Genomic DNA, 26,182 nt, shown 5'->3' with positions numbered 1-26,182 from the left:
TTTGTGGACCTGTACTGTTTTCAGGTAATTCACACTCTCCCATCACCAGTATCAATGAACTCCTTCCTTTTCATTTAATATGTTTTATTTTCCTAGATTTTGCAATTCAAGAATCACGTCATGCTTCAGTTGGTCCCTTATAGTTACTTATTTGCTCCAAACAAAGGAATTTGGAGATAACACAAGGATAAACCCTCCAGAAAAATATGTTCTATGTTTTGTAGAACACAGGCTTGTAAAGGGAGTAGAAAGTGGGATTAAGGAATATACTCATTCTACATCAGCTCAAAGATGTATGTTCTTCAGCTGCTGTTATCAGAATTAAAAAAAAAAAAATCTCAGATTTAATGATATATTCTACCTGCTGTAAAGCCAAATTGAGTAGAAAACATTAATATAGCTAGAACAATGATTATTATTTTTCCAGAAGTATGCCTGGCATAAAGGAAGATCCTGTAAGATTTGTAGAATCTTATAAAATACAATTTGAATATATGCCCTGGTGTTATGAATATAGCCTGGAAATGTAAAACTCCATTTTGATTTCCTGCAACTTACTGTCCATTCGTTTTGAAGTTTAACATTTCTATTATAATTTCACACCTACAATGGCCAATTTATAGGGAGGAGAAAAACATGGCATGATACGTATATTTTATTTCTGCCCTACTTTTTACATCCTAAAACTTGTTGATTTACTCTAATTCTAAATTTTAAAATGCTTCTAGAAGTAGCACTATTTCACAGGAACCATTCCTGATTCAGATGTCATTTTATTAATTTTAAGTAAGGATAAATGTATAGTTCCATCATTCGTTTTCAATTTGGGGGGCAGAAGAAATAATACAAATAAGAGGATAATAAAATATCACAATATTTTGGCCTCTTTAAAGAAAAGATAAGTAAGCTTTGACATAATTTCCTACACAAAATTTCCTACACACTTTTATACAGTAGTGTCTATACATTTTATATCTTAAGATTATTAATGGTGTTAATGATTTGCAAGGAGCAGACAAAAAAAGCTGTAATACAGAAGTTACTATAGAATGTACGACTTGATAAAATTTGAGATTCAAATTAACAGCATCATAATATCAAATACCAAGACTTAACATTACAATTCATTAATCCATTATAATTCATTAGTCAAATGTCCCAAGGAGAGGGCAGAATGTACAATGAGTGTTTTCTGGAAATGAATTGCTAAAAATTAGTAGAGTCTAAAAAGACTTCAGAATTGGAAGCTCCAGCTGGGTTTAAAAGGATGGGGGAAGGGATATTACTCACTATGACACATTTGAAGCACCACTTTAAAGAATAAAATCCAGGAATGTCTCACCAGTTCCCACTGCATCAGGCCGACTCTGCCTCTATCTTAAACACTTGTTTCCTTTGTAAAGATGAGATTTAGAAACATGCACATAGGACAATTTGCATCGATTTAGGCCAGTTGGGAAAAGAACATGGTTTAGGGTAGGATTTCAAATTGTTGCATTAAATATAATAACATTTGCAGTAGTGGCACCATTCCATAATAATTTTAAAAGATTTCATTTTACTTATTGCAAGCCATTATCTGATCATATTTGACCTACATATTAATATTTTCATTATTATTCAAGTCCTTTTTTGCTCTGTACAAACAAATTGTCAGCCCTGTTCACTGAGAGATTATTTATTTACTCTGGAAATATCTGAAATTCTTTCACCCTATCTTTTCCTCTGGGACTCTTTCCCCTCCCCCCAAAGTATTGATACTAATGTCTGTGGGGGGAGCGGGACACATCCAACGAAAATGTGAGCTAGAAAGAGGCCCTTCTAAACGGTATACTATGGGAGAAGTAGAAAAACAAAGAGAAAAAAAAGAAAATGATAATTGTTTTCTCTAAGGCTATTATCTAATGCGAAAGCAAATAGTCAGTCTGGAAATCAGCTAACAGAAGGGGATTAGAGAGGAGATCTGAGAGTGGCTTGATTTCTAGCAGAGCTGTCTCTCCAGCCAGTGATGAGACACAGGCAGGGCAGCCAGGAGCGCTCCAGATGGCCGGGGAAAGTGGTCGTCTTGGGTTACTGCAGGGCACTCGGGCCGCCGGAGAGCAGGCGGCCCGGGAAGGCATCATTAGGGAGCCAGCCCCACGTCCAGCCAGCACGGGAGAGGGCGAGGCTGGGAGGGAGGCCGCCCGCCCGCGCGCCCTAGCGAGCCGGGCCTGCCCATTGTTAACATATACTTGACCTCTGTGACCCCTGCACGACACAGATGTCTCCCACCTCCACCTCCCCCCCCGCCCCGCCGCGGGCCCTCCCCCCTGCACCTGGTAGCGGCCGCGCCGCCGCCTCCCTCCCGAGCGGCCGCGGCGCCCCGGGCGCGGGCGCGCGCCGGAGCCGGCCTGGTGCGGGCGCTCTCTGCGCACAGCGCGCGGCGCTCCTGCTCCCCGGCGGACGCCCGGCCGCCCTGCAGATAAATGCGTCGCCTTCCTCGAGAGTGAGCGAGGGCGGGCGAGGCAGACGCAGACGCCGCCTGTGACAGTGGCAATTCCCTGCGCCCCACATCACATTTGTCTGCCACAGCAGCAACAACAGAAAAGCGGAGGGAGGGAGGGAGGCGGGAGGAGGGGAGCGGAGCTCCGCAAGTCTTGGGTTCTGCGTGGAGGCTGCGTTTGGTTGGCGTCCCCGACCCCGGGCTTTTTGCACCGCAGCTCGCAGTGCGCAGCGCCCGGCGGCCGCGGGCGCTCCGCCGGCGACTCCGCGGCCTCGTGGTGAGCGCGCGTGGGCGAGTGGCCGCGGACACTCTGGCCTCGCGGGGAAAGGCGCACCGCGCCCTCGCCCCCTCGCCCCGCGGGCCGGCCGAGACGACGGGAAGTTTTATTTGCAGCTCGGAGCCCGTGGCGGATGGTGGGACTCTCCAGCCCTGTGCAGTGTAAGTGCCCGCGGGAGGGCTGGGCCGGCGGGCGGGCGCCGGGGACGGGCCCCTGGCTATTACGGTTAATTATTATTCTGATGACCGTCATCTTCATTTGGATTATTCGGCCGAGAGGCTGCAGGCTGTACTTGTCGCTCAACTAGGGTAGGACTACGCACCAGGGCCGAGAGGAACATCGCGGGTGACTCCAGTATGAGATGACACTGAACTTCACGGGTCAGCTAAGGATGCAATTTTCACTCCTAGATTCCCCGCGCTGTCTTTTACAAATATTTTTTTTTCTTTCCTCTCCATCATCGCGGTATGTGAGCAGGAAGATGGTGCGTGGTTCCCACCTCCATCCTCCGACAGAACAACTGGTCAAGGTGCCCACCGTGCGTTTGGCAGGTGGCCCTAAACCCGCATCGTGGGTTGTTTTGTTTTGTTTTGTTTTTTAACTGGAAGGGAAAGGCACGTTTCGATGGTGGAAAACTTAGCTCTAGGAGCAGGAGAGGCGGAATGTTAACTTGGAGACCCGGCTGCGACTGGGGTCCGGGTGCTCTTAGCGGCATCTAGGCGCTCTGCACCCGCCTGCGAACTTTCCCCATTACTCCTGGGCGTTTGGGGTGCCGGAGAAGGAAGCCCTGGGGCGGGCGAAGTCTCCCGACCGGGCGTCTCTGACCCAGGATGGGTCCAGGACTTCACCGCCGGCGGTCGCTGGGCAGCGTCGCACCTGCCTTGACCTCCGCTCGGGGTCCCGCCACTCTGCCCTTTGGGGGTTCCCCTTGCAGCCACGACTCACCGCTCCCGAGCGGGGAGCAGAGCCTTGTGCTCGGCAGCTCCTGCCCCTCAGAGCCCAGACGGGGAGCCACGTCCGCGGAATTCCTTTCGTTTTCTAGAAGCCTGTCTGGTGAAGCCCCCGGGCAGGGGTGGAGAAGCGCCCGGGCCCCGCCGCCCACCACTCTCTGCGAACCTTAAAGGACTGGGTGGGTTGGCGCCCCCGGACCAGTCTCCCCGAGCGGACCTTGCGCTGGCCAGGACACCTTAAGCAAAGACGGTTGTGTCGGCCCAGAGCGCTTAAATCCATTTTATGAAACTTTTTTTTTTGTAAGAGCGGTCAACCCTTGGAAAAGTTTTGAGTACTACGATGCCGGCAAGTAGGATGTGAACCAAGACTGTTACTAAAAATAGTATCCACACCCTCCCCCACCCCCGCCCTAGGCCTTTCAGTTTTCAGGGTTCGACTGGGGAGCTTTGCAGCCCTTGGTCTCTTTATTCCTCGCAGAACGTAGGGTAGAAATCTTTAGAGCATAGCTTCCCCCCTCCCAAGATTGGGCACCTCAAATCCCAGCGTGCCCCAGCCTGGTTGCTGCTTCCTCAGGGAACCTGCAGAATGTCGCTTTAAGGAGTGGCTAGTACTCCTCATGGAGGAGGTCCTGCAGACCCGTCACCGAGGCCAGGGCGAGGGAGTGAAGACCAGGAGAGCTGGAGAGGCCACTTCAGACCAACTTCATGTGCTTCATGTAACTCTGAGCCCCCTTGAATTTTTAACTTCGCTTCCCTTAATTAATCTGCCCAGGGCCTGTATATAAATGGCTGTCCACAGCTGCTGCAAATTGATTTATCCCCTGATAAAGGTCGGGTTGCTGACCAAAGCATTTTCTTTCTACCTTCTGTGTGAACTGAAATCTGTTTTACAGGGTTTTTTTTTTTTTTTTTCTCTCCTAGTCTCCTTTTAAACATCTGTATGGTTTTTAAGTGCACTCAGTGGCTTTTATTATCATACCCCTCCCTTTGCATAGAACAGGAGTGGAACTGGGTCTGTGCCCAGTGAGTCCACACTCACCAGAATACAAATTGACCAGCTTCTCTGTGATAAACGGCTTGTTAGTGTTGGGGGCCTCCTTTTAGTTTATTGCAGCGTTTTGCCTTGACCATGTGAGTCTTCTGTTGTGCCTTTTCTCCTGTCACACAGTTCCTTAGAAAAGGTCAACAAACACTATTGTTTCTTCAGCCATCATAGCTCCAACCTGGGTGTTTATGCCAGCTGTGATGTGGACAACTAGAAGCAAGTCCATAATTCTACCTTAAAGTCTAATTTAGTATTAACATTATGGAGGCTTTCAAATCACATAGGTAGGGCTGTCTGATTTCTTTTTTTCTTCTTCTTCTTCTTCTTTTCTTTCTTTTTAGTGATTGTTATTTTTTAAGGGAGGTCTGACAGTCTCACCCAGGGAATCTTAGTTTGACCAGGCTTTTCTTGCAGCCAGGATGGATGCTGAGGAAGTTGAAGTCTGTCGTTGCTTTACTTGTACTGTATTTCACATCTGAGATTTCTTTGGTTTATTCTTTCAAAAGAGAAAATTCCAACCCAATAACGCAGGAATCCGGCTCATTCTGGGTGCATATTAAATACTGACTTTATCTAAGATTTATAAGAGAAGAACTTTATATTAAAAGTCTTTGTTTAAGCATTAATAATTTTGTTGTAAACCATTTAGACAGCACTTTATTTGAAAAGCTAAATATTGAGTGGGAGAATTTGAGTATGTATCTTCTCCAGTGTCCAGCCCATACCTAATAGAAGCAGTGGGGGGAAATGGTCTATTTTGTCCTTAATGTTTGGACAACTCAAAGCAAACCAGAAGTCTTTGAAATGATATTTTCCTTTGTAGACTTAGTCTCTGTGACCCACTAATACTTGCTGTTGATTTGATTTTTTAAAATGATTCTTCAAGGACCTGCCTAAGAAGAGGCATTATACTTGCAATACAATGCAGACTGCCCTATTCAGTTGCAAGTTGCGGGAGAGAGTGGGACAGTGTGTGTTGCAGCTGCAGGACCGCAGCTTTTAAATATTTTTACAATTTTTCCTTCCTGAAGAAAAGTGAAATATTGCTCTTGATGCTGGTATTTGATGATGAGTTCTCCCATGGAGGGTGTTAGGCTTAGTGTTTGCAGATAAAAGAGCACTTCAAAATTGCAAGGAAGTACACAAATGTAAGGTGCCATTATCATTTATTTTATTGGAAAATAGAAGCTTAGCCAAAAAAAAAAAAAAACCTCACTTTTTTTTCTTTTAAACACTGAAAAGGGATCACGAGAAAGAAATGCTTCCAATAGGAATGCTGGCCAGGGGTTGTCAGTTTAGGACATTCTTCACTGTCAAATCCTGTTTCTCACTTCTTTGATATGAACATCAGCTGACAGGCACTGAATGCAAAGCCTTCTTCATTGAGGTTTTATGCAGGCAACATAGCTCTTCATGGCAAAGCAGTCTGAAAAATGGGCACCTGCAGGATTTGCATGTGAAAAAAAAAAACGAGTCAGTTGCATTTTACTGGAGTCTATTACTGTAAGTTATGTAAGTTCAGTGAGAAAAGCTATTTATTTGTTCCTGTTTGGGCATTTAAAAGTTCTTTGTTTCACGAACACCTTATTCCTCATGTAGTGATCCACAGACTTTATTGATAGCAGAAGCAAGGAGAAGTGATCCCTGGCTTTATAGAGGTTATTTATTATGGGATGGACTAATTTTTAACCATGTGCTTACAGAGTGCACTTACATTCATAGTTAATTTTTAAAATGTGGCTTAAAGATGATGAACTCCTACAACTTTCAGGATAATCTATCAGAAGTTAAACAAATACATAAAATGAAGTGAACATAAATGTCCTTTGAAAGCAGTCTAGGACTTTAAGAGCTCTATACTAACAAGTTAAAATCTATAAGAAAAAAAATTAAACCTTTCATACTTCTAAACTTCAGGAAAAATGTCTCCCCCCACACTTGTTAAATTGTCACCGAAGTGCCTTTTAAAAATACCATATTTGACCCTATTTATTTAAAAATGTCATATTTGACCCCAGAATAATGAACAAATGTTAAATCTACCAGAACAGCTTTGTGAACCTGGTATTATCCATCAGTGGGAACATTTTATCCAGAATAAGTTATTATTTCCCAAAGAGACACCTTCCAACTTCACTTTTTTACAGCCATTAATATAAGAGTTCCTAAATAATGTTTAAAGAACAGTGAACATTTTATTAAAGCAAACATTAGTTCAGTTTAATGGAGGTAATTGTAAGTGATAAGACAGAGCAGGTTATCTCTGTGTTGTTTAAACAGAAGGAGCTACTTTGCACCATTTCCAGTAGCCATCTGTAGAAGAGAAGGGTTTGCACCTGTCTGTCCACACTAATTATAGATTAGGGCCAAAGAAATGAAATTCGAGGAGGTTTTCAGCTAATGAAATCCATACTGATTTTATTGTAAATGTGTTTTATGTAAAGAGGGTGATGGTTGAGTTATGAGTGAATAAATCGCTATGTAGCTGTTAGGCACTTGGTTTTGAAGCACGATTCTACTGCATTAACCTTTGATATTAAAAAAAAAAAAAAGACAAACAACTTAGACATGGATGCTAGCCTTTGTTTGGCATCCATAGCTACAATTTAGTGAGCAGCAGTGAGGTTCAGTGTGCAATTGAAAAGTGTGCTGTAAAGCAGCTTAAATGTTAAGAATATTCTAATATTTTGAAATGCAGATGAAGTAGAAGGTAGGCACATAAAACATTAGAAAATTAGAAAGCTTTTTTCTTTTTTCTGCATTTCAATTTCACATCCATGAGAAATTAAAGCAAAACGAGTAAGGAATGCATTCTGCAATAAAAGGTCACATGAATGTCTACCACATCTGTTTATAGTAATTATGAACATAATTAACATAAGAATTACAAATGAAATAATGACAAGCTGAGCAATGAGATATTATGCCATAATGGTCATATGTTGGAATTCTCACATTATAGCACACTAGAATTCACATATTCAAAGAAAGAAAGAAAATGCTAGATTTTTATCTGAATTAATGCTTCAAAACTTATCTGCCTGGGGCAGATGGACTTCTTGCTTTTATAGGAAGGTAACCTATTATTAAGAAAAGAACTAGTTGAAATTAAGATTTCTAGTCTCCAGCTTGGACTTTAAGACAGCTGTGATTATAGAAACCACTTTCTGTTGTACACTTATTCTGTGATTATACTTCTTGATTATTGCGCTTTTTTTTTTTTTTTTTTTAAATTGAAAGCTTTGCAGCAAAGTGTTTGCTTTGGAAGAGAGTCATGGATTCTTCCCATTTGAGAATTGGTTGATCTTTTCTAGAACTGTGAGCCAAAAGTCAATGAACAAACAAGGTAGTAATAGAAATACTATGCATTTACAAAATAAGAACATTGACAGATTAGCTTTTGCACAGTTTTCTTCATGCCCTTAGTGTTTGGATGCTTTTAAAAGAAAAATGTAAGCCTTTTCTGGGTTTGAAAGTAGTAGTGCATTGTTTTGTTTTTTTAAATAGCATTTTTTTTTTCCCCCAAAGAGCATGTAATGGAAAAATCAGTAAGCATTTGTAAGTTGTATTTTTTACTTCCTAGAGTTGTGTTGGATTTACAGGCATTTGCATGTAGTCTGTGTCCAAATTGATTGAACTGAAATGTAATAAAGAGGAAGGTATGTGTGATTGCATCTGGTTATTCTGAATGCAGTTTTCTATAACAGCTAGAGAAAAGGTGAAAGGTGAGTTTTTATGAGAACTAAAATGATACTCCAGAAATCCATTATTAAATTTAAAACGTTAGAATGGCCGATTTTCACCCATTTAAAGTTGACTTGATTTTGTAATGTGCCCTGCCAAATGGCTTACTTCCTACCCTTGCACCCCTCTCTTACTATTGATCCTGGTCACTTTTTGAAGATTTATGGAGAAATATTACCTTGTTCTCGTCTCAGTGATACCACGAGGTTTTCCACATTATTGGATTACTGGAGGATTGTGGCAGACCCCTTTTTATCTGACATTCATTGCATGACAAGATTTTTCACACATGCCCTTCCCCCACCTAGGTCCAGCTTATTTTCACTCTGCCTTACCTATCAAATTTTTCTGAATTCTCTTCTTGGCGTGGGAGCATGGGGTGTTGGGGCTGGGGGTGGGGAGTCCACTACCCATACAACTGTTTCTTGGTTAAGTGTTTTGGAGGGGGGTGCTTGATTAAACAATGCCTCTCATCAAATTTGTCTCTAAGAGACTCTCTTCCTTTTCTTTTTCTCTACTAACTAGCTTTATGCTTCCCTCCCCTCTACCATTTTGTCTCTTACCAAGACCCATGCGTCAACTATGTTATAACCCGAAGTTTCACTGCGGCTGGGGCTACAGTGTATGTCATGAGTTATGCAGTTTATTGGCTACTTCGTTCTGAACTTGCTTTTCATTCTGCAGTGAGAGCTTCTTAACCAAACTTCAGTGCCTTGAAATACAACACAACCAAATACTCCCCCTCCCCCCAATAAAATAACCTTCTTTGCTGCATTATCTGCACTCCATTAAGGATCTGATCAGATGTTCAGATTGTCTGATGGGCGCATTTAAAAGTGAAAAGGGGCTCCCATGGGACTACTCAGGTGTATCTCCCTCCTGACCCTGATGGGGTGGAGGATGAACTCTGATCTGACCGGGGAGCATTAGCTCTTGCTTGTTTTCTGATTGATTCTCGGGCTCTGGGTGGGTGAGGAGCTGTGAAGCAGCTCAGGCCGAGATTGATTGCCTCAATTTCAAATTCCCACCTCCAAAATAGACTCTCGGATGTACACATAGGGAACCCCTTCCCCCAACACAACTTCTGGAGGTGGAGCAGGTGTCTAAGAGTCACTTGTAGCTACCAATCACAAGTGGTCCTTCTTATCACAGTGATGCTGGCAGCACAAGTCTTCTGCTGGGACACTTTCAAGCCCAGGGAAAGATATTTTCTATCTGTTGATGTGGGTTGGGGAGGGGTGGAATTTCAGAGTATTGGGGCCAGAAAAGAGAGGAACAAGAACTAACACTCGTGGTTGGTCTGGAAGACTGCGCAACAGCTGTGAGGGCTCAAATGGGTTTGTTTTGCAAATTGTGGCAATTCGGCTGGAGGTGAGATGGTGAATGTCTCATTGTTATGCTCTGCCAAAAAGGGAGCTCTTGATCCCTTCTGACCTTGACGGCACCTCCAAAATGTTCAGTCTGGCCCTGGAACGGGGAACTGCGGTTGGCTAGTCTGGATTCCTCCCCTTTTCTTGGAGGAGGGGCAGTTTGGGGTATGTAAGCAACCCTCGGCCAGCTTTGGGGTCCCTCGCGCCCACTTGCTGCCCCCATCCTGGGGCCTGAGCCCCCACCTCCTCCATCCCTTTCGGTTTCTTCCCTGCAGCCTGTGCCTCTTCCCTCTCCCTCTCTCCCTCTCTCCCTCTCCCACTTTTCCTCCCTCTCGCGCTCCGTCTCACACGCACCCTCTGTTTATTTTCCTGCCTCCATCTGGGCCCTGCTGATATTGTAATCACCCTGATGCACGTTGGCTTCTCTCCTCTCCCTCCTGCGCTCACACACTCACTCACACACAATGTGCCATCCTGACAAGCCTTTTACTTCTGATAAGCTCCGATGTGTGTTTAATGAATACAAAGCCGCGGTCTGGGTGCCGCCTCGGCTGCGGCCGCCTCTCCTGCGCTCCTTTGCCAGAAGGTAATCTCCGTGAACGGGGAGGGGAGGCGAGCGGGGAGGAAGGAGGGGTGGGGAGGGGGGGTGGGGGGAGTGGGGAAGCTGCTTTTCTCTTTCCCTCTCTCCCTTTCCAAATGATTCAGAAGTCGATAAGACCAGGAGAAGTGAAGATGTAACATGTTATCTGTCGCTCCTCTTAGCTGGTGGAGAGAATTTACATTTAAAGATTAGCAGAGGGAGAAAGAGAAATCTGCCTTTTGTTGTGCGGGGTGAGGAGGAGGCATCAGTCCTGGCCTGGACGCTATCTCCCATCACCTCTGCTATCCAGACAGGACTCACCGAGGTGAGATTACCGGAGGGCCTTATCTTTAATTGGGTTTAGTTTTGCCAGTCTGAATAGGTTTAAAGAGACTCGATAAAGGGGGAACAATAGATTATTTATTGACTGAACGCTGAAGCCTTTAGATGAAGAGGGGAGAGAAAAAGCTGCTTAACAACTTGATTAGTTTATTTTAATTTTTATTTTAAGGTGAGCCTGTCTCTCTCCTGGTGCAGGGAAGGGCCATTGAACTTATGCGAAATTGACTGAAATGTCTGCTTTCCTCTTCAGCCCCCACCCCCTGCTCTTCTCAGCACCATCTCCCTTATTTTAACAGGAGTTTCATTTACCCCTTATGTTTCGGATTGATAAACTGAGCAGAAAGGGTAGTGGCTTTTGGAATTGATCATTCGTGTTGGGTTTTGTGTGACTTGTTTTGAATGGGTGTTGAACTGATGCTAACGGTGGTACTTGAATGAGTGAGAAAAGCAAATGAAGACTACTTTTAATATGCAGTTAATCAATTTGATAGTATGGTTTCAACATGGTTTAGAGAAGAAAAACATCATTCTGACGCCGTTGGGTAGAGTTGTGTTTTGGATTTGAAACACGGAATTTTTTCCTTGGAGTGGGTTTAAAAAAAGAAGAGTAAAAAAAAATGTTTTATTGACTCATGAGTGTATTTCAAAAAATTACAGTGTCAACTTTGTAATGTTCTTAAAATGGATAAAAGTGAAAAAAATTATTGTTTGCCTTGTACACATCATTAAGATAGGTGTTTTCATAGGTAAATATGATCCAGTAACTAAAAGCCTAATTAAAATTTGTTTAAAGCCTGGGTGGGGGGCATGTTTCCTTGTTGACAGCGGCAGATCGATTGGGTAAGACAATAGAGTCCCATTATTTCACTTCCATTGACTGAACATATTGACATTTCAGGTTTGCTGTTGCCTCAGTGAGCATGATGAAACACTGAAATTCACAGACCAACTGGTCAGAGTGGCACATATATTACTGTATGTCATTTCTGCCTTCAGGTTACCTTATCACCCTGGCAGAATGGGAATGGACAGCCCAGAATCCTTCAGAAGGGGTAGAGCTCTTTTGGCTAAGAAACTGACAGGTAGCATGTCTTAGGAGCATCTGTAATTTTACCCAGAATTGGATGTTACGGAGAAATATGTGGAGCACTTTTATTGAAAAGTCTGAGAAGCATCCTAGCTATTAATCTTGCACATATTACATGTAAGAATACCCATTTTCAAGATTTATCTTTACCTCCTCCAGAGGTGTCTACAGGGAGTGGTTGGTCACATCATTTAGGTGTTTACCAGCTTGTGCTTGGGTTAGAACTGTTCTTCCCCAGTTCGGGGTAGTCAAATGTTAAAGCACCTGCTAAAGCTACATTTGATAAAAAGAATGTGTAAGGCCCCTTCCAAAATAGAGCCTGACTTTGACTTTTTTGTTTCTTGTTTTCTTTTGGTGGGTGGAAAACGAAAATGGGATGTATATATTTTATGCCCATAGACGTGCATAGACAGTAATATGTAAAAATAAACCTGTATATTCCAAGCAGAGGCAGAGAAAATAGTAAGTATTGTTCTTATCTTCTTAGTAGAATCGTCCCTTTTATACATTTAGCATAGTCTTTGCATAATACAAGTAAGTATTAGGCAGAATTGAGTCAAAGAAATTTGAGTCATACAAGAGTGAGTATGGGGAAAAAAAAAACCCAGAAGGGACTTAACATATTTTTTAAAAAGTTTAATGAAAATATAAAACTATTATGAATATGCTTTATACACAGCAATTGTTGCCATCAAGTAGGCAACTGATGCCCTTTGCAGTGTTTAGAACAAAACTAGTCCTTTATACCATTTTCATGAAAATGTTAGGTTTCTATTTGATCAGCAGGTGCTGTTGAGATGAAAGCCATGTGTAAATTTTCAGAAGGCCAAAAGTGTCAATTCAGAAAAGGAAAGTGATAAGAGAAAATGCAATCAGTTTTCCTGTTTTCAATTTGTGCAGGATTTGAAGAGCTGTTTTGTTAAACTGCTACATCTGCTCCAATATGAATATTGAACTACTTCCACTAAAAATAACAGCCTATAATTTGGAAGCTACTGCAGTCTTTTGTTAGTGTGAGTGGGTTATTTAAAAACAAAAAAACAAAAAAAAATAAAAAAATAAAAAAAGACAATTTTCTATTCTGACAATCTCTTGCTTAATGTGCATTTTCATTTGTTGGCACTTTTATCCTCAGCAGATAAATGGTATTATGCAATTAGGACCTCATCTTGTTTGACTATGGAAGAGGTTTCCATAGGTGACAATCCTGGTAATATAAAAAGGGTTCACACAAAACAAAATTTATTTTTAAATAATTTGTTTAAATGTACTTATTTAAAACGAGATAGCTATTCCTTGCATTCTCTAATACTACAGTTTTTAACTTACTGCTGACTATTATAACAAAGTTAACACTATTCTGTTGCATACTGAGCGTTCTGTGATTTATTTCACCTTTAATATACCTGCAAATGTAAGTTTAAACTAATCAGGGATATTTTACCTAACAGGGCTTTCAGAATAATTTTTTTTCATGCTTAAATAAAATGATTAAATTATGCTTGAGTGCCTGCATACAAAAGCCTTAGCTTCTATGGTACTGCTAATCAAATAAGTTTTATGGACAGGGAAAGCACCACATTAGAGAAAAATTGGATGCATTTTACTAGTGACGTTTCTAGGAAAGACAAGTTCTTTGTAAATCATCTAGTATTAATGAAGAAGAAAACTCTAACACATCTTAAATAATCGTAATAAAAATAATACTTCATCCTTTTAATAAGGAAATGAATGGCATTGCTACCCATGTAAAACTGGGCGTAGAGAATTAAGGTAGAAAGAAGACTGATGAAATTTGGATTGGGTTCAATATTGACTCTATCCACAATTGCTGTTGGGTTGACTTGTGGCTGTAGTAATCTGTCCAGGTTGAGACGTGATCATCGCTTAGGATCAATTGGAGGCTATGTAGCTTTGTGGCTTCACACTTGAATGGCCAGACGCACTCTGCACAGCTAAACTCAGAGTATCTCCAGGATGGATTAAGGGGAAGACAGACATTGGGACACAGGAGGAGGATGGATATTAACACATGCAATGTGTCTTCTGCACCACCAACTGAAAAGAAGTGGTAGTTTGAAGAACAGTAGTGAGTGTGTGTACCTGTGATCCCATGTATGTGACCAGCCAACGAATAATGCTTTTAAACAACGTAATTTCCAGTTTGAAGCCTAATTGTGGCATATTGTGCTGGCTTATCTTTCAGAGACACAGCACCAAGTACTCTGCCATTCTCGAGAAATGGTGCCGAATCACAGATCGGTGTAAGGAAAGTTTATTTCACAGAGACAGCCCCATCATTTTGGGATGTGATCTTCTAATGAGTTGTTTTGTGCTGAAGCTGCATTCAGTGTTGAAGCCTCAGTACTTTATAAGGCGGCAGCGGCTGGGGCGGTGGGTGGCGGGGGGAGCCTCTTGCGACTCTTTTCAAAATGTTCCTGCTTTAAAAGGTGATGTCCAGGCTCTGATAGGAGAACCACTGATGCAGTAATGCCCCATGGTTGAGGTTTAAGGCACGAGACCCTACTGTGTGAAGAAGGTTCAAGCCGTCAATGCCGCTGAGAACCACTAACCTTTTCACGGGACTGTAAGAGACCTACTTTTAAACGCCCCCTACTTTGATAGTTCTAATTGAGATTACCTCACAATGCAATCCATGAGGGAATCAAGCAGGCGTTTGTTTTAGAGATTTCATATTGGTCAGGATCTCTAAAGCAAATCACTGTTTGGGTGACTAGGGCCTTGAGAATATAGATCTTGTTGAATGAGCACACAAATGGAAAAATTTCCCATTTGTCCCACAATCTCAGCACCTCTAAGTGCCTTAGGGAATGTGATTGACTAGATTCATTAATCTTTTAACAGCTGGGTCATAGACCACTTCTGAGTGTGCTCTGGGCTTTCAAGGGCTGCCACCTAGTTGTTGGTCTTGGGAGAGAGAAGAGGAACTGACACATATTGGAGACCTACTATGAGCCTGGAGTTCACCCTCCCCTACGTTGTCATTGCTGATTTTTAAGTAAATTATAAAGCAGCGTTTCACTTCATTTCCCAGACTGCATGTAGTTGCTCTCCTGGCTTGGCCTTTTGCCTCACTATGGAAAACTGAGATTTCCTTGTGTTCCCAACTCAATTACCTACTTTGTTCCTGAGTTCAAATAATTAGAGGCTTGTTTTCTGAATACCTGGCTTAATATTCTCCTTAGCAGCCATGATCCGTGCATCCATTGTTTTCTTCTTGCTCTCGCCCCAGCCTAGGAATCACAGCTGACAGCCATCCTTGGACACACCCAAGAGTATGCCAGTCTATATCCCTCAATACCTCCTAATCCAGGCTTTTCCATTACTAAATTCTATTCCCTCATCAGAATACCACCTTCCTGCCCTACATTGAAGCCATGAGGAATCAGGCTATTCCCTTTATTGATCTCATTTGGCACTCTCAAATTGTCTTCTGTCCAGTGTCCCTCAACTCGGTCATGCTGTTATTTTGATCTCTGCATCTCCCAATTCAGCCAAGTCCAACTTCCTGGTCATTTCTTGGGAGGAGAGGGTTTCCGCACCATTTGGAGCTTGGAGGTGTAGTTATGTAATGTAAAACATTCCCCAGAGTAATGGGAAACTGGGGTTCCCTTTCCTGTTCAGCCACTGTTTTGCTACATGGCCCGGGATGCATGCCACCCTTCTGGTGAATTCTTCACAAGTCAAATGAAGGGCAGATTCAGTGATCCTTAGGTTTCTCAACTCTCATATGTATGAGTCTTTGTGTGATGCTAGGAGTAGGCTTTCAAGAACGTCCCATGGTTAGGTGAATGAAAAAAAAAAATCCTTAATTTTTAATTCTGAGCTTGGGGGGGGCGGGGGAGCTCCTAGTCTCCATATGACTGGAAAATAGAACCAGTATAGGACATCATTATCTCCTTACTCTTCTCCATTATAAAGAAGTGGCATTGAGAACAGGGAGCCATTTTTTTCACAGCCATCCTGGATCTTCGATGACTGTCTGAAATTTTAATTATTACTATACCTTTTTAAAAGGTGAATAGAGAAGGCATGAGTGTGTTTATGCGGAGAGAAGGAACTAAAAATTTCAGGTTTTGCTCAAGGAAAATAGCCTTTATGCTTTCATCTCATGGTTGCTGGACAACGTGAACTTGTGCTTGGGGGCAGGGGTGAGGGACTGGAAGCTAAAGCATGGTGGCGATTGGTTGTGCTTCCTAGGCATTCGCCCTACCCCATTCTCTCAAGGTTTGGACTTAAGTCACTTGGAAATTTAGAAAATGGCCTCTTTAAGCCATTTTTTGGAGAGAACTTGGTAAGTAACAGCTTATTTAAATGAATAAGGGCACGTTATCAATTGGTGAGGAATCAGTTCTTAAGAAAGACTGAAATTGTCCTATTGCACTGTCTGAAGAAGTAGTCTGCTATTGATTTTAAAAGCCCAATTATTACCAGTAACACTTTGATTTCATACTTTAGTTTGTACACAATTTAGACATTATTTGGAAGTTTAATCCTAATTTGTGAAATTGTTAATAATGACATGGAGCTGGACTTCTTTAGAACTTAGAGGCTGTGACATTCTTATATTTCTGATTTGACCAAGGAGAGCACCTTGTCATCATCCAGGATGGTAGTAGAAACTTCTGCTGTTTACTAGGACTATCTGCAATTGGCAGGACTTGGAAGTAGTGTTATTTTCATCCGTCATTACAAATGGAAGCCACAGGAATTACTGTTGCTTCATAGGTTGTAGAAGATTTGTGCATTGGCATTCAAGGTTCGTGAGAGGCCAAATTGAAGTGGTTCTTGTTTGTTTTTTGCCACCAAGGAGAGTGTCTTCAAAGTATGTATGCAGTGAGCTCTTAGTTGGTACCTAACTTGACTGGATTGAATATTGCATCAGAGAAATTAGAGAGAAGATCCCCTGAGATGGAATGGCGGTTTGTCTAAAGTTCAAGAGCTAGGTAGGCACTAATAACATGAGAGGAAGCCAAGCCAGAGCAGGGATGAGCTAGAGGCAGTGGGCAGAGCCCTCGGGGAGAAAACTAGCTGTCTGATGCTGTTATAAAGAGTGTTTGGGAAGTCCCTTCCACTAGACTTTTGGGGAGCGCCCCTGGTGATACTCAAGGAGGAAATCCAAGAGATATTAGGAGAGTAGATAGGGAATGGTACCTGCAGATGCTGGTGTGGAGTTGGGGGGGCAGGGAACCAGCACAGCAGCATTGCAGAGAGCATTTCAAATGCACATCCCGTGGCAAAGAGAATATCAGTAGTTGGAAAGTCATCCCCCAGTGGATGTCGCAAGCATGGTGCAAGTTGTGCTCTAAAGACAACGTCTTAGAAAGTGGGTTGGCCTCCATGGTTAAAACTAGATGCACTGTCCTCCTTTCCCTAACCTCAGGATCTAGGAAGATGTGAGCTGTAAGACAGGTCATGAAAGACTGCTAGTTTATTTTCTGAATCTATGCATATGTTATGTACACAGTGATGAGCAAACACAGCTGGGAAGAACAGCAGATGATATTGGGACTGGAACTGTGGTGTTTATCAGACTGACATAGTAATCCTTCTTCCCCGTGAAAGTGTTCTTTTTAAGTGACTGTTAGGATTCTGTAACTTTTATCATGTGTCAGACAAGTATTCTTTCCCACCTAACCCCTTTGCCTACCTGTCACACATTTTCATTCTCCTCTCGAGCTAGATTTATTTAGAGATGAGATCCACATTTGACCTCTGATGGGAAACTAACGTGGACAATGAATTCACATCCTTTTGTTTAAATAAGGGTAGGTAGGTCTGTTCAGGTTTAAATGGAAAGTAAATGTGACCGGTCTCCACTGAGTTGTCCAAGGCAAGCTTTGAGTTGGCTAGAGGGAGCGGGTATAAAATATCATAGAAAAATAAAAATGAAGAGCAGTAAAATGAACAATCCATTAAACCCAATTTTCCTATTTTTAAAGAAAAGCGTACGCTCTTTGGGTAGAACTAGTAATGACCCTTTTTCGAGTATCTGAAAGAAAAATTTTTACTCTTGGCTGTCCATCAGAAGTAAATTAATAAATTAATAAATATTTAATGAATGCCTACTATGTGTAAAGCAGTGTATTAAGATGGAGACATGGACTAGGTAGTAGGTTTGCATACACACATACTGTATACGTATAGTGGGTATACATCTAATTCAGTGTGTACTTAATTCCCACTGAATGATAAACTCACTCAGGACAAATAAAATTGCTACATAAGCTGGTGAGGTGAGGCTTAATGGCTTAACCAATTAAATGGTATAGTAAATGAGATTTTTAGAGGGGGGAATGAGTTGGAATTTCAGCTTGTCTTAAGACAGGATTTATCAAAGTAAAGTTATTGTAATGGGCTTGTGGGCAGTTATAAAGTAGAAATGTGGAGTGCAGAAAGCCAGATGTGGAAGAGGCTTTTGGAGGACTATTGGGGTAGGGTGATTGGGGTTGGAGAGAGAGTAAATTGAAGAATGTGGCTGTATCAAAAAGGACCCATGGGTGATTATTGGCAAATAAGCAGAAAGATGCTCAGTGTCTTGGATATGAAGCATTTTGATTTAAGCTTTATCTTCTGAGGCAGCCAGAAGTTTTTAAAACTCTGTCCTATGGGACCCCTCAGGGTGGGACTGGGCATGAGGGGTGCCTGGCCTGGGTTCACACCCGTTCATTGGTCTTAGCACTGGGAAACCAGAATAGTTCTGCTTTTATGACAAATTGCTTTATATATTAGATTTTCTAGTTGGGCTTCTTTTGGAGAAAGGATACCATGGTGAAATAGATCTCAATAAAACCAAGGTAAAAACGAAAAAAGTTGTGCTAGACAAGGGGAAACCATGGACCCGATTACAGTCATGTTTCTCAAGAGTTGGTTTGATTGTGATCAGTCACATGGGTCGGAATGGGGGGATGCCTGGAGGCCAAGGCCAAGCAGGAAGCTTGTGGCAGCAGCTTAGGTTTTAGATACTGCAGCGGGATGACCAGGATTGGGTTTGTGGGAGGGAAAGGGAGAGGCAGATGTAAAAGGTGTTGCAAAGGAATAATAATTAGAACTTGGATATACGGGTGAGTTCAGGGAAGCAGAGTTGACAACTTGGAGTGTGTGTCCAATGCACTTGGCTTGCCAGAATTTTTTAATTTATTTTTTAAAAGATTTATTTATTTATTTGAGAGAGAGAGCACGTGAGCTCACATGAGGGCGGGGAGCAGAGAGAGAATCTCAAGCAGACTCCCCAGTGAGCGCGGAGCCCGATGTCAGGCTCCATCCCACTACCCTGAGACCCAAGAAGAAATCAAGAGTTGGAAGCTTAACCAACTGAGCCACCCAGGTGCCCCTAGCTTGCTAGAATTTAGAATCACTTTGGATGTTTAAGGAGCAGCTTCCCTACTCCTCATAGACCCAGAGTCCCATGTGACTCAGAAGCACAGCCTCCAGAAAGAAGCCTCAGAGCCCATTTGTATATCCCTGCCCCAGGGATTCCTGTGGTCTAGCTACCTTTGGAAAATGGTGATAGGGCTGTCAAGTGGTAGGTGTTCCTTAAAGAGTAGTTGTTGCGTGGAGGACTTTTATTGATCTCTCTGGGACGTGGCTCCCTTATATGATTTAGCTTCTTGCATGAATTTTAACCTGTTCTGAGATTCCTCCCTTTTCTGTAGGTACCTCTGGGCCACGGTGGGGGAATAGAAAGTGGTCAGGTGGGCTGAGTCTGACCCTTAACTTTCTACCAGAGCAGCCTAACTATTTTGCATTTTTCAGACACTGAACTTCTATTTACGGGATAATTTATGAAACTTCTTTCAATCCTAACATCATATAGAGGAGAGAAGGCAGGGAACAGAGAGTGAGGAGTCAGGAGGAGCTAATGAAAGAGCTGAGGTGTGCTTATAAACCAGTGTGTCCCAGACTTTGTGGGGAGGGGGTGTGAGAGTTATTTCAAGGGGCCTTTGAACCCACAGTCATTCATGAGGTACCCCAAATGTTGTCTGTAGACCAGATACTTTCATTGCAATGACATTTTTCAAATATACTTTAAAAGAACAAAAATGAAAATAAAAGCACAAAAATGTTGAGTTATTAGAAACTTGTTTTGATTTATTTTACAATCAGCCCATAGTAAACAAAATACTATCTATATAAGGGACCATGATTTTTTAAAAATAGAGGCCTCCTATTAGAAAAGTAAAGGAATCCCTTTTATATGTTAAAGGACAGTATTAAATCTTTACGAGTAAGTTGCTTGCTAATCATCTCCCCTATTTAAGGGATTTTAGTTATTGAAAAAACAACAACAAAAATCTACCAGTTTTGGGACTTTTAGGTCTCCTTCATCTAGATAATATTATTTCAGGGTATTTCACCTTGTTTTGTCCAGTATCATTTAATTTGAGAACACCCTGATGGTTCTTTTTCACTTGATTGATTGATTTGATTGGGGAGGGGCAGAAGGACAGGGTGAGAATCTTTTTTTTTTTTTAAGTTTTAATTTATTTATTTAGAGAGAGGGAGAGTGCATGCGCGTGCACAAATTGGGGTGGGTAGAGGGAGAGAGGAAGAGGGAGGAGCAGACTCCCTGACCAGCAGGGAGCCTGATGCCTGCTTGATCTCAGGACTCTGAGATCATGACCTGAGCTGCAATCAGGAGTCAGAGGCTTAACCGTGAGCCACCCAGGTGTCCCCTCCCCCCTTTTTTTTCTTTTTTACTTTTTGAAATTTAACCAAATTTGGAGTTTGTGGTTTTGTTATAAAATCTGTCAGAATGGAACGTTTTAAGACTGTTTTTCTCTGTTGTCAGTTGTGCTTGATAAGAATTAATCATAGGCAGTCAAAAAAGGACCTCAGCATAAAAATCATTTTATAGTGTTTAAAAGAAAGAGACCAATTTATATGTGTTGATATGGAATCATTCCTGAGATATATGGTGAAATGGGAGAGGCAGGGAGCAGAACAATTTGTATAGTATGCTACATTTGTCCAGAAAAATATGCATACATTTCTACTTGTGAAGATATGTACAAGCATCTGACCGTAGCAGTTACTTTGGGGAAGAAAGTGGAGGCCGGGTCTTGGTGGTTGGAAGGAGACTTGTTGTATGTCCCCTTGGTCCTCTGAGCCTTTTGTAAATCTTGTACCTGTTTCACTCACTGTAAAGTTAGAGACTCCTGTATCAGGCTGGGACTGACTGGTTCTGGGACTCTGCCCTTTGGGGACAAAGTGATGCTTCTCTTTTCCCTGCCAAAGACAGTGTGGAGTGTAGAGGGGAAGGGGCCTAACTCCCAAGTACTGTACCACTTGTTTAATCTGCTTCTACTCCCCCTGTTCATCTGGAAATAATTCTCATCTGGATAATCATGGCATGACCTCATAAGGCAGTCCTGAGAATTCCATGAGGTGATATGTATGGAGTATAACCATTAATAAAGTCTTTCTTATTCTTAGACTCGGACTTGACCACTCTGGAACTGCCTACCACTCTTCTAGAAACCCCCTGTAGGACCTTCTCTTCTCTCTGGATGTTCCTGCTCTGTCACCTTCATTCAGCAAATACTTAATGGAGAGTCTGGCCCTGTTTGATGTTCCCTTTCATTGTGTTCTCTTATCATAGAATGTACAATTTATTGCTGCTATAGTTTGCCTTGTAAGTTTCAGCAACCACAAAACAAAAACAAAACAAAATGAACCCCAGGTGCACCATCAGCTCCAGGCAAACTGTGAAGGGGTCAGATCACTTGCATATTCATATATGCACATCTCTCCCTGTTTTATTTTACTTCTTTACCCTGAAGTTCACAAATGTGCTTTTTGTAAAGATGAGCTCCCTTGAAATTGTAAGGAAAATATTGTGTGTATAGACATACTTATGAGCTGGAACTGTCTCTTTGATCAGGGGCCCAACAGGGCTAAAAACCGTGTTAGTGGCTCCCAGCTTCTCCTTTCCCAGATGCCCCCAGGTTATCCGTTAGTTGCCAGGGGCTGTCTTCTGTCCTTTGGTGGCCCAGGTCTGTTTTCTGGTCTGATCCCTGTCATTGTATGAGATCCCAACCTCTCTGCTGCTTGATGAACTGGCCTTCGATCCAGGGGGAAGGTACTGGGGAGTATGACAGATCAGTTGCCCCCATGATGCTGGGACTCTGAATGTGGAAGTGAGTGAAAAGTCATTTTCTCCTTCCAGCTCACATTTCCATTTGAGGAGATCATTTCAGAAGAGCAGACTTCAGTTTCTCAATGCAGGTGGTAGAGCAGTTTCGGACAGATATGCATGGGGAGGAGGCATATTGGAGGTCTTCTCGGAGTGAGGTTCACATATTGTCTCAATTAAACTTCACCTGGAAGGGAACTCTTTTTGTAAATCACTTGGAGAGGCTTCATCGCTTGCCAGAGGTCACTCTGCGTGAGTGCTGGGGCAAAGTCCCGACCTAGGTTCTCTGACTCCCAGGCTTCTCTGTTCTAGAACTCAGTACCGCTCTCCTGAAGTCTTCAAATCCTACCACCTAGGAATTTCCCCCATGAACAGGGCCAACCACACAGACTGCAGGTGGGAATTATACTAAAGTTAAAATGGAGAATTATCAAGACTTGTTACTACACTTAGAAAAGTTACTGTTTAGAGTATAAAAAATACCACAGTTGTTTTTTTTAAAGATTATTTATTTGAGAGAGAGAATGAGAGAGAGAGAGAGAGCGAGCACATGAGAGGGGGGAGGGCCAGAGGGAGAAGCGATGCGGGACTCGATCCCGGGACTCCAGGATCATGACCTGAGCCGAAGGCAGTCGCTTAACCAACTGAGCCACCCAGGCGCCCCAAAAAATACCACAGTTTTTTAAGTTTCTGAGGCAGGGTGGGGGGCGTGGTAGGCAGAAAAGAGGGGGAAGAAGGAGAGAGAGAGATGTTAGCTGATGAGGAGTGGCAGCAACCAGACCATGTCTGCCGCAGGACAATTGTAGACCTCCTTTCTGCGATGTGTGACCATCTACCATGAACGCAGACACTTTTCTAAGTTTCATTTTTCTTTCACGTGAAAGTTGCCAGCATGGAATAGATGCCTTTATTTGGAGAAATCACTCTTTGGAAATAATTGATTCTCTCTTCTCTTATCCCCCAGAGATGATCTTCCACAGATGAAATTAGAGGAGTTAAAAAAAAAATTAAATCACAAAACATTAGTTTGTGGTATTTTTTCCTTTTTACTGCAAAATGTTTTAGGACCTGTGGTTTAGTTCCACATATTTTGTAACTGTTGACTGATCATAAATATTTTTATCACTATTCATACAGTAGTGACTTTCAAAAAGGAAAAATTATTGTACTGGGTCATTTTTGAGTAGTGATCTAATGCTTTTATTTTAATGCTTTAAACCATAATATTAAAATAGGCATTACCAGCTTTCTACTATCAAATGATAGGTTCTGAGCCCATGGGATAAAACAGTGCTTGCACTAGGGGCCCTAAGATAGGCACTTTATAAGTATTCTCTCTTATCTTCATATCATCCTGGTAAGTTAGGTATTACTATTCTACTTTAGATTTACATCTGGAGTTTAGAGAGGTTGAGTGACTTGTCCAAGGTTAAATAGTTGATAAGTAAGTATAAAAGCTGAGATTCCAGCCCGCCAGAACATGCATGCAGTGGGCTCCTAAGTGGTTAGTATGTGTAGGCCACAGTCATTTTAGGATATTTTGTTTTATTGGAAATTAAATTATATCAGTAACAGAGGAGGTATTTAAGAGCTTCCTACTATTTAAAATTCCCTGGTTGGTTAACTCATGGGTCATCTTGCATTGCCGATTTGACCCTAAAAACAAATCATAGATTGGTCACCTGCCTTCTGATTAATTTATTCCATAAAGTAGTATTTTAAGGATTCTAAAATAATACTTTATCACTGTTAGAGAAAAGGGCTTGAAGAAAGACTAGATAGTATTTGATTATCATTTATTCAGTATCGGCTGAGTGCATACCTTCTGTGAGCCAGGCACTGTGCTAGGCGCTGGGTATGAAGACCGTTGAATAAACATGGTCCCCTTCCCTCGTGGCCCTTGTAGTAGAATGAGTAAAGTGCATCAGGGTAGGTCTGAAGGCATAACGAGAGAGACTAAGGTGAGATCATTTTCTTACAACAGGAAACTCAGTTGCTAAACACAGTTAGGAGATGAGGCTATGTGTAAAAACCACTGCAGTGCGTTTACTCCTGTAGGTTGTGTGGACTTAGGCTGCAGTTCTTAATCATGGTGTCCCTCACAACCCAGGATGCCCTGGGTGATTCCCATATAGGCCTAGGTATGTACAGTACTGGTGGGAAGGGGCTTGGGTGAACAATGTCTGGCAGGGAAAGGCTGCCCAGCCTGATTTGGATCTAAATGCCATCAATTTAAAGAAGAGAAAGTGATCATGGACCCAGGAGTGGTCAGGGAACGGTCTATGAAGACCACAGTGATTGAGTCGGGCTTTATAGCATTTCAGTAGGTGGATTTCATTTGTTTTATTCTTCTTCTTTGGGCTACTACTATGTGCCAGATACAGTTTTAAGTATGGGGGATAGAGTCATGAGCAAAACAGACAAGACCACCGCTCTCTTAGAGCTCACAGTTTAGGGATGGGGGAGGGAGACAGACAATAAAGATGTTAATAAGGTTATTCCACATGGTGTTAAATACAATGATGACAGTTGAACATCAGTGTTAGAATGTTGAGGATGCTGGTGGTGTTGGTGAGACTTTTGTTTTGGGTGGCTGGAAAATCATCTCTGAGAAGGTTATACTTGAATGAAACCTGAGTCTGAGAAGGAGCTGGGCATGCAACAGTCTCAGGAAGAGGCCTGAGGTTGATGGACAAAGCCATAAAGATGAGATGATGCATTCTATGGGGGGGGGGGGTGTTATCCAGCAAAGAGCTCCATCCTGGAAGGGCATGGTTGGAACAGAGGCTGAAAATGTAGGTTAGTGCCAAATTATGGAGGGTCTTGAATACCTGAATGGCACAAGACTGAGGACTGTGTGTTTCTGTGGGTGTATCAGGGGATGAGTAGTTAGGAGAGAGGAGGAGAATCTGGATGAGTTTGTCATGGAAGCTTAAGGAAGCTTGTGTAACTGGGATATTGAAGTTGAGTTTATGTGACCTATGATGAGGGACACCTAAATAACATAACATCCCAATCACTTCCTATTGGAAATTGAGTGTCGTCGTAAAGTGTGGCATACATGGTGCTTGGTTCACTACTTCGGATCAGGGGGATGCAGGAGGATTGTCCTACAGATGAGATCATGGAGGCTTTGACAAAGGTAAGCTCCAATCTAGTGTCAGGGACTGTACTTATTAAGATAATATTTTCTAAGTCAGATATGATGTAACAGGTTCCTTTTGTGATGGTTCCCCTCGGTATACAAAACTAATTGTATTTTTATTAATGTAATGGAGCAGTCTTTATTGCTATAAAATGTTTTTATGAAAGGAAAGAGAAAAGTTAAGGTCTGATTCAATCCAGGTTGATAAAGAAGTGTGTTTAAAAAGGTTCATTTGTGGAATAACTATATGCATATTATTGACCAAAGGAAAAATTACCCCAAATGTTGACCTGATTCTCTAGAGAAATGTGTTTAGGCAGCAGAGGGATTCCTGGCGGGGACTGAGAAACTCCGTAATGGGGGACTGCACTTGGTCTCTTTTGAGGTTGATTCTGATGTGTGTAGTCTTTACATCCTATTAAATTTTTGAAAGATAAACTGATACAAGAATGATTTGCCAAGGCTAGCAACTCTTCCTTTTAAAACCTTGGCTCTGTGTACACATTGAAGGGATGGGGGAGTAAGATAAAAGCATTATAAATATGAGGTTAACTGAATTCAAATAGAAGGTTCTCTCAAGTTATTGCATTCCTTAGAAAATAAATACATTGCGCATATGGTTAAGATTGATCAAAAAAGTATTCTGTATGCCAGTGATTACATTCCCATCTGTGATTAAGGTTTTCTGCCTGCATCTGGTTTTCACATTATATTTCTGTAACAAGAATCCTTTATATAGCAGAGTTCACTTTCTGTATTTTCTATTAGCGGCAGCTTGAACTACTGCACGGATCGCAGATTTACACATGTGGTTTTCATTACTTCATACCATTGAGAAAAAGTAATATTTGTTTGGGAATGTATGTTTTCCACAATTTCCATGGTAATACAACATGTTGAGCCTTTTTAATAACACTCTTGTAGAACTACAAATTGTTTGAGGCATTCTACCCTTGGTGGAGTTTAGCTTTTAAACTTTTCTCGGTGTATGTTCCCCTCATCAT

The 26,182-nt window shown here is 42.1% G+C and overlaps 1 protein-coding gene across 1 annotated transcript in view; it reads left to right on the top strand.

Annotated features, from left to right (window-relative positions):
- The first annotated feature begins 8,916 nt into the window (after positions 1–8,916).
- RUNX1T1 (RUNX1 partner transcriptional co-repressor 1) overlaps positions 8,917–26,182 on the top strand; it is a 130,642-nt gene continuing 113,376 nt past the window's right edge. The window contains 2 exon segments of the mRNA XM_032421787.1: positions 8,917–10,428; positions 10,430–10,454. Of these exon segments, the coding sequence (XP_032277678.1) occupies positions 10,333–10,428; positions 10,430–10,454 (121 nt within the window). The 5' untranslated portion in view covers positions 8,917–10,332.

The sequence above is a fragment of the Phoca vitulina genome, unplaced genomic scaffold (assembly GCF_004348235.1).
Source record: "Phoca vitulina isolate PV1807 unplaced genomic scaffold, GSC_HSeal_1.0 scaffold25, whole genome shotgun sequence".
Lineage (NCBI taxonomy): Eukaryota > Metazoa > Chordata > Mammalia > Carnivora > Phocidae > Phoca > Phoca vitulina.
This window is presented reverse-complemented; position numbering and strand designations above follow the sequence as displayed.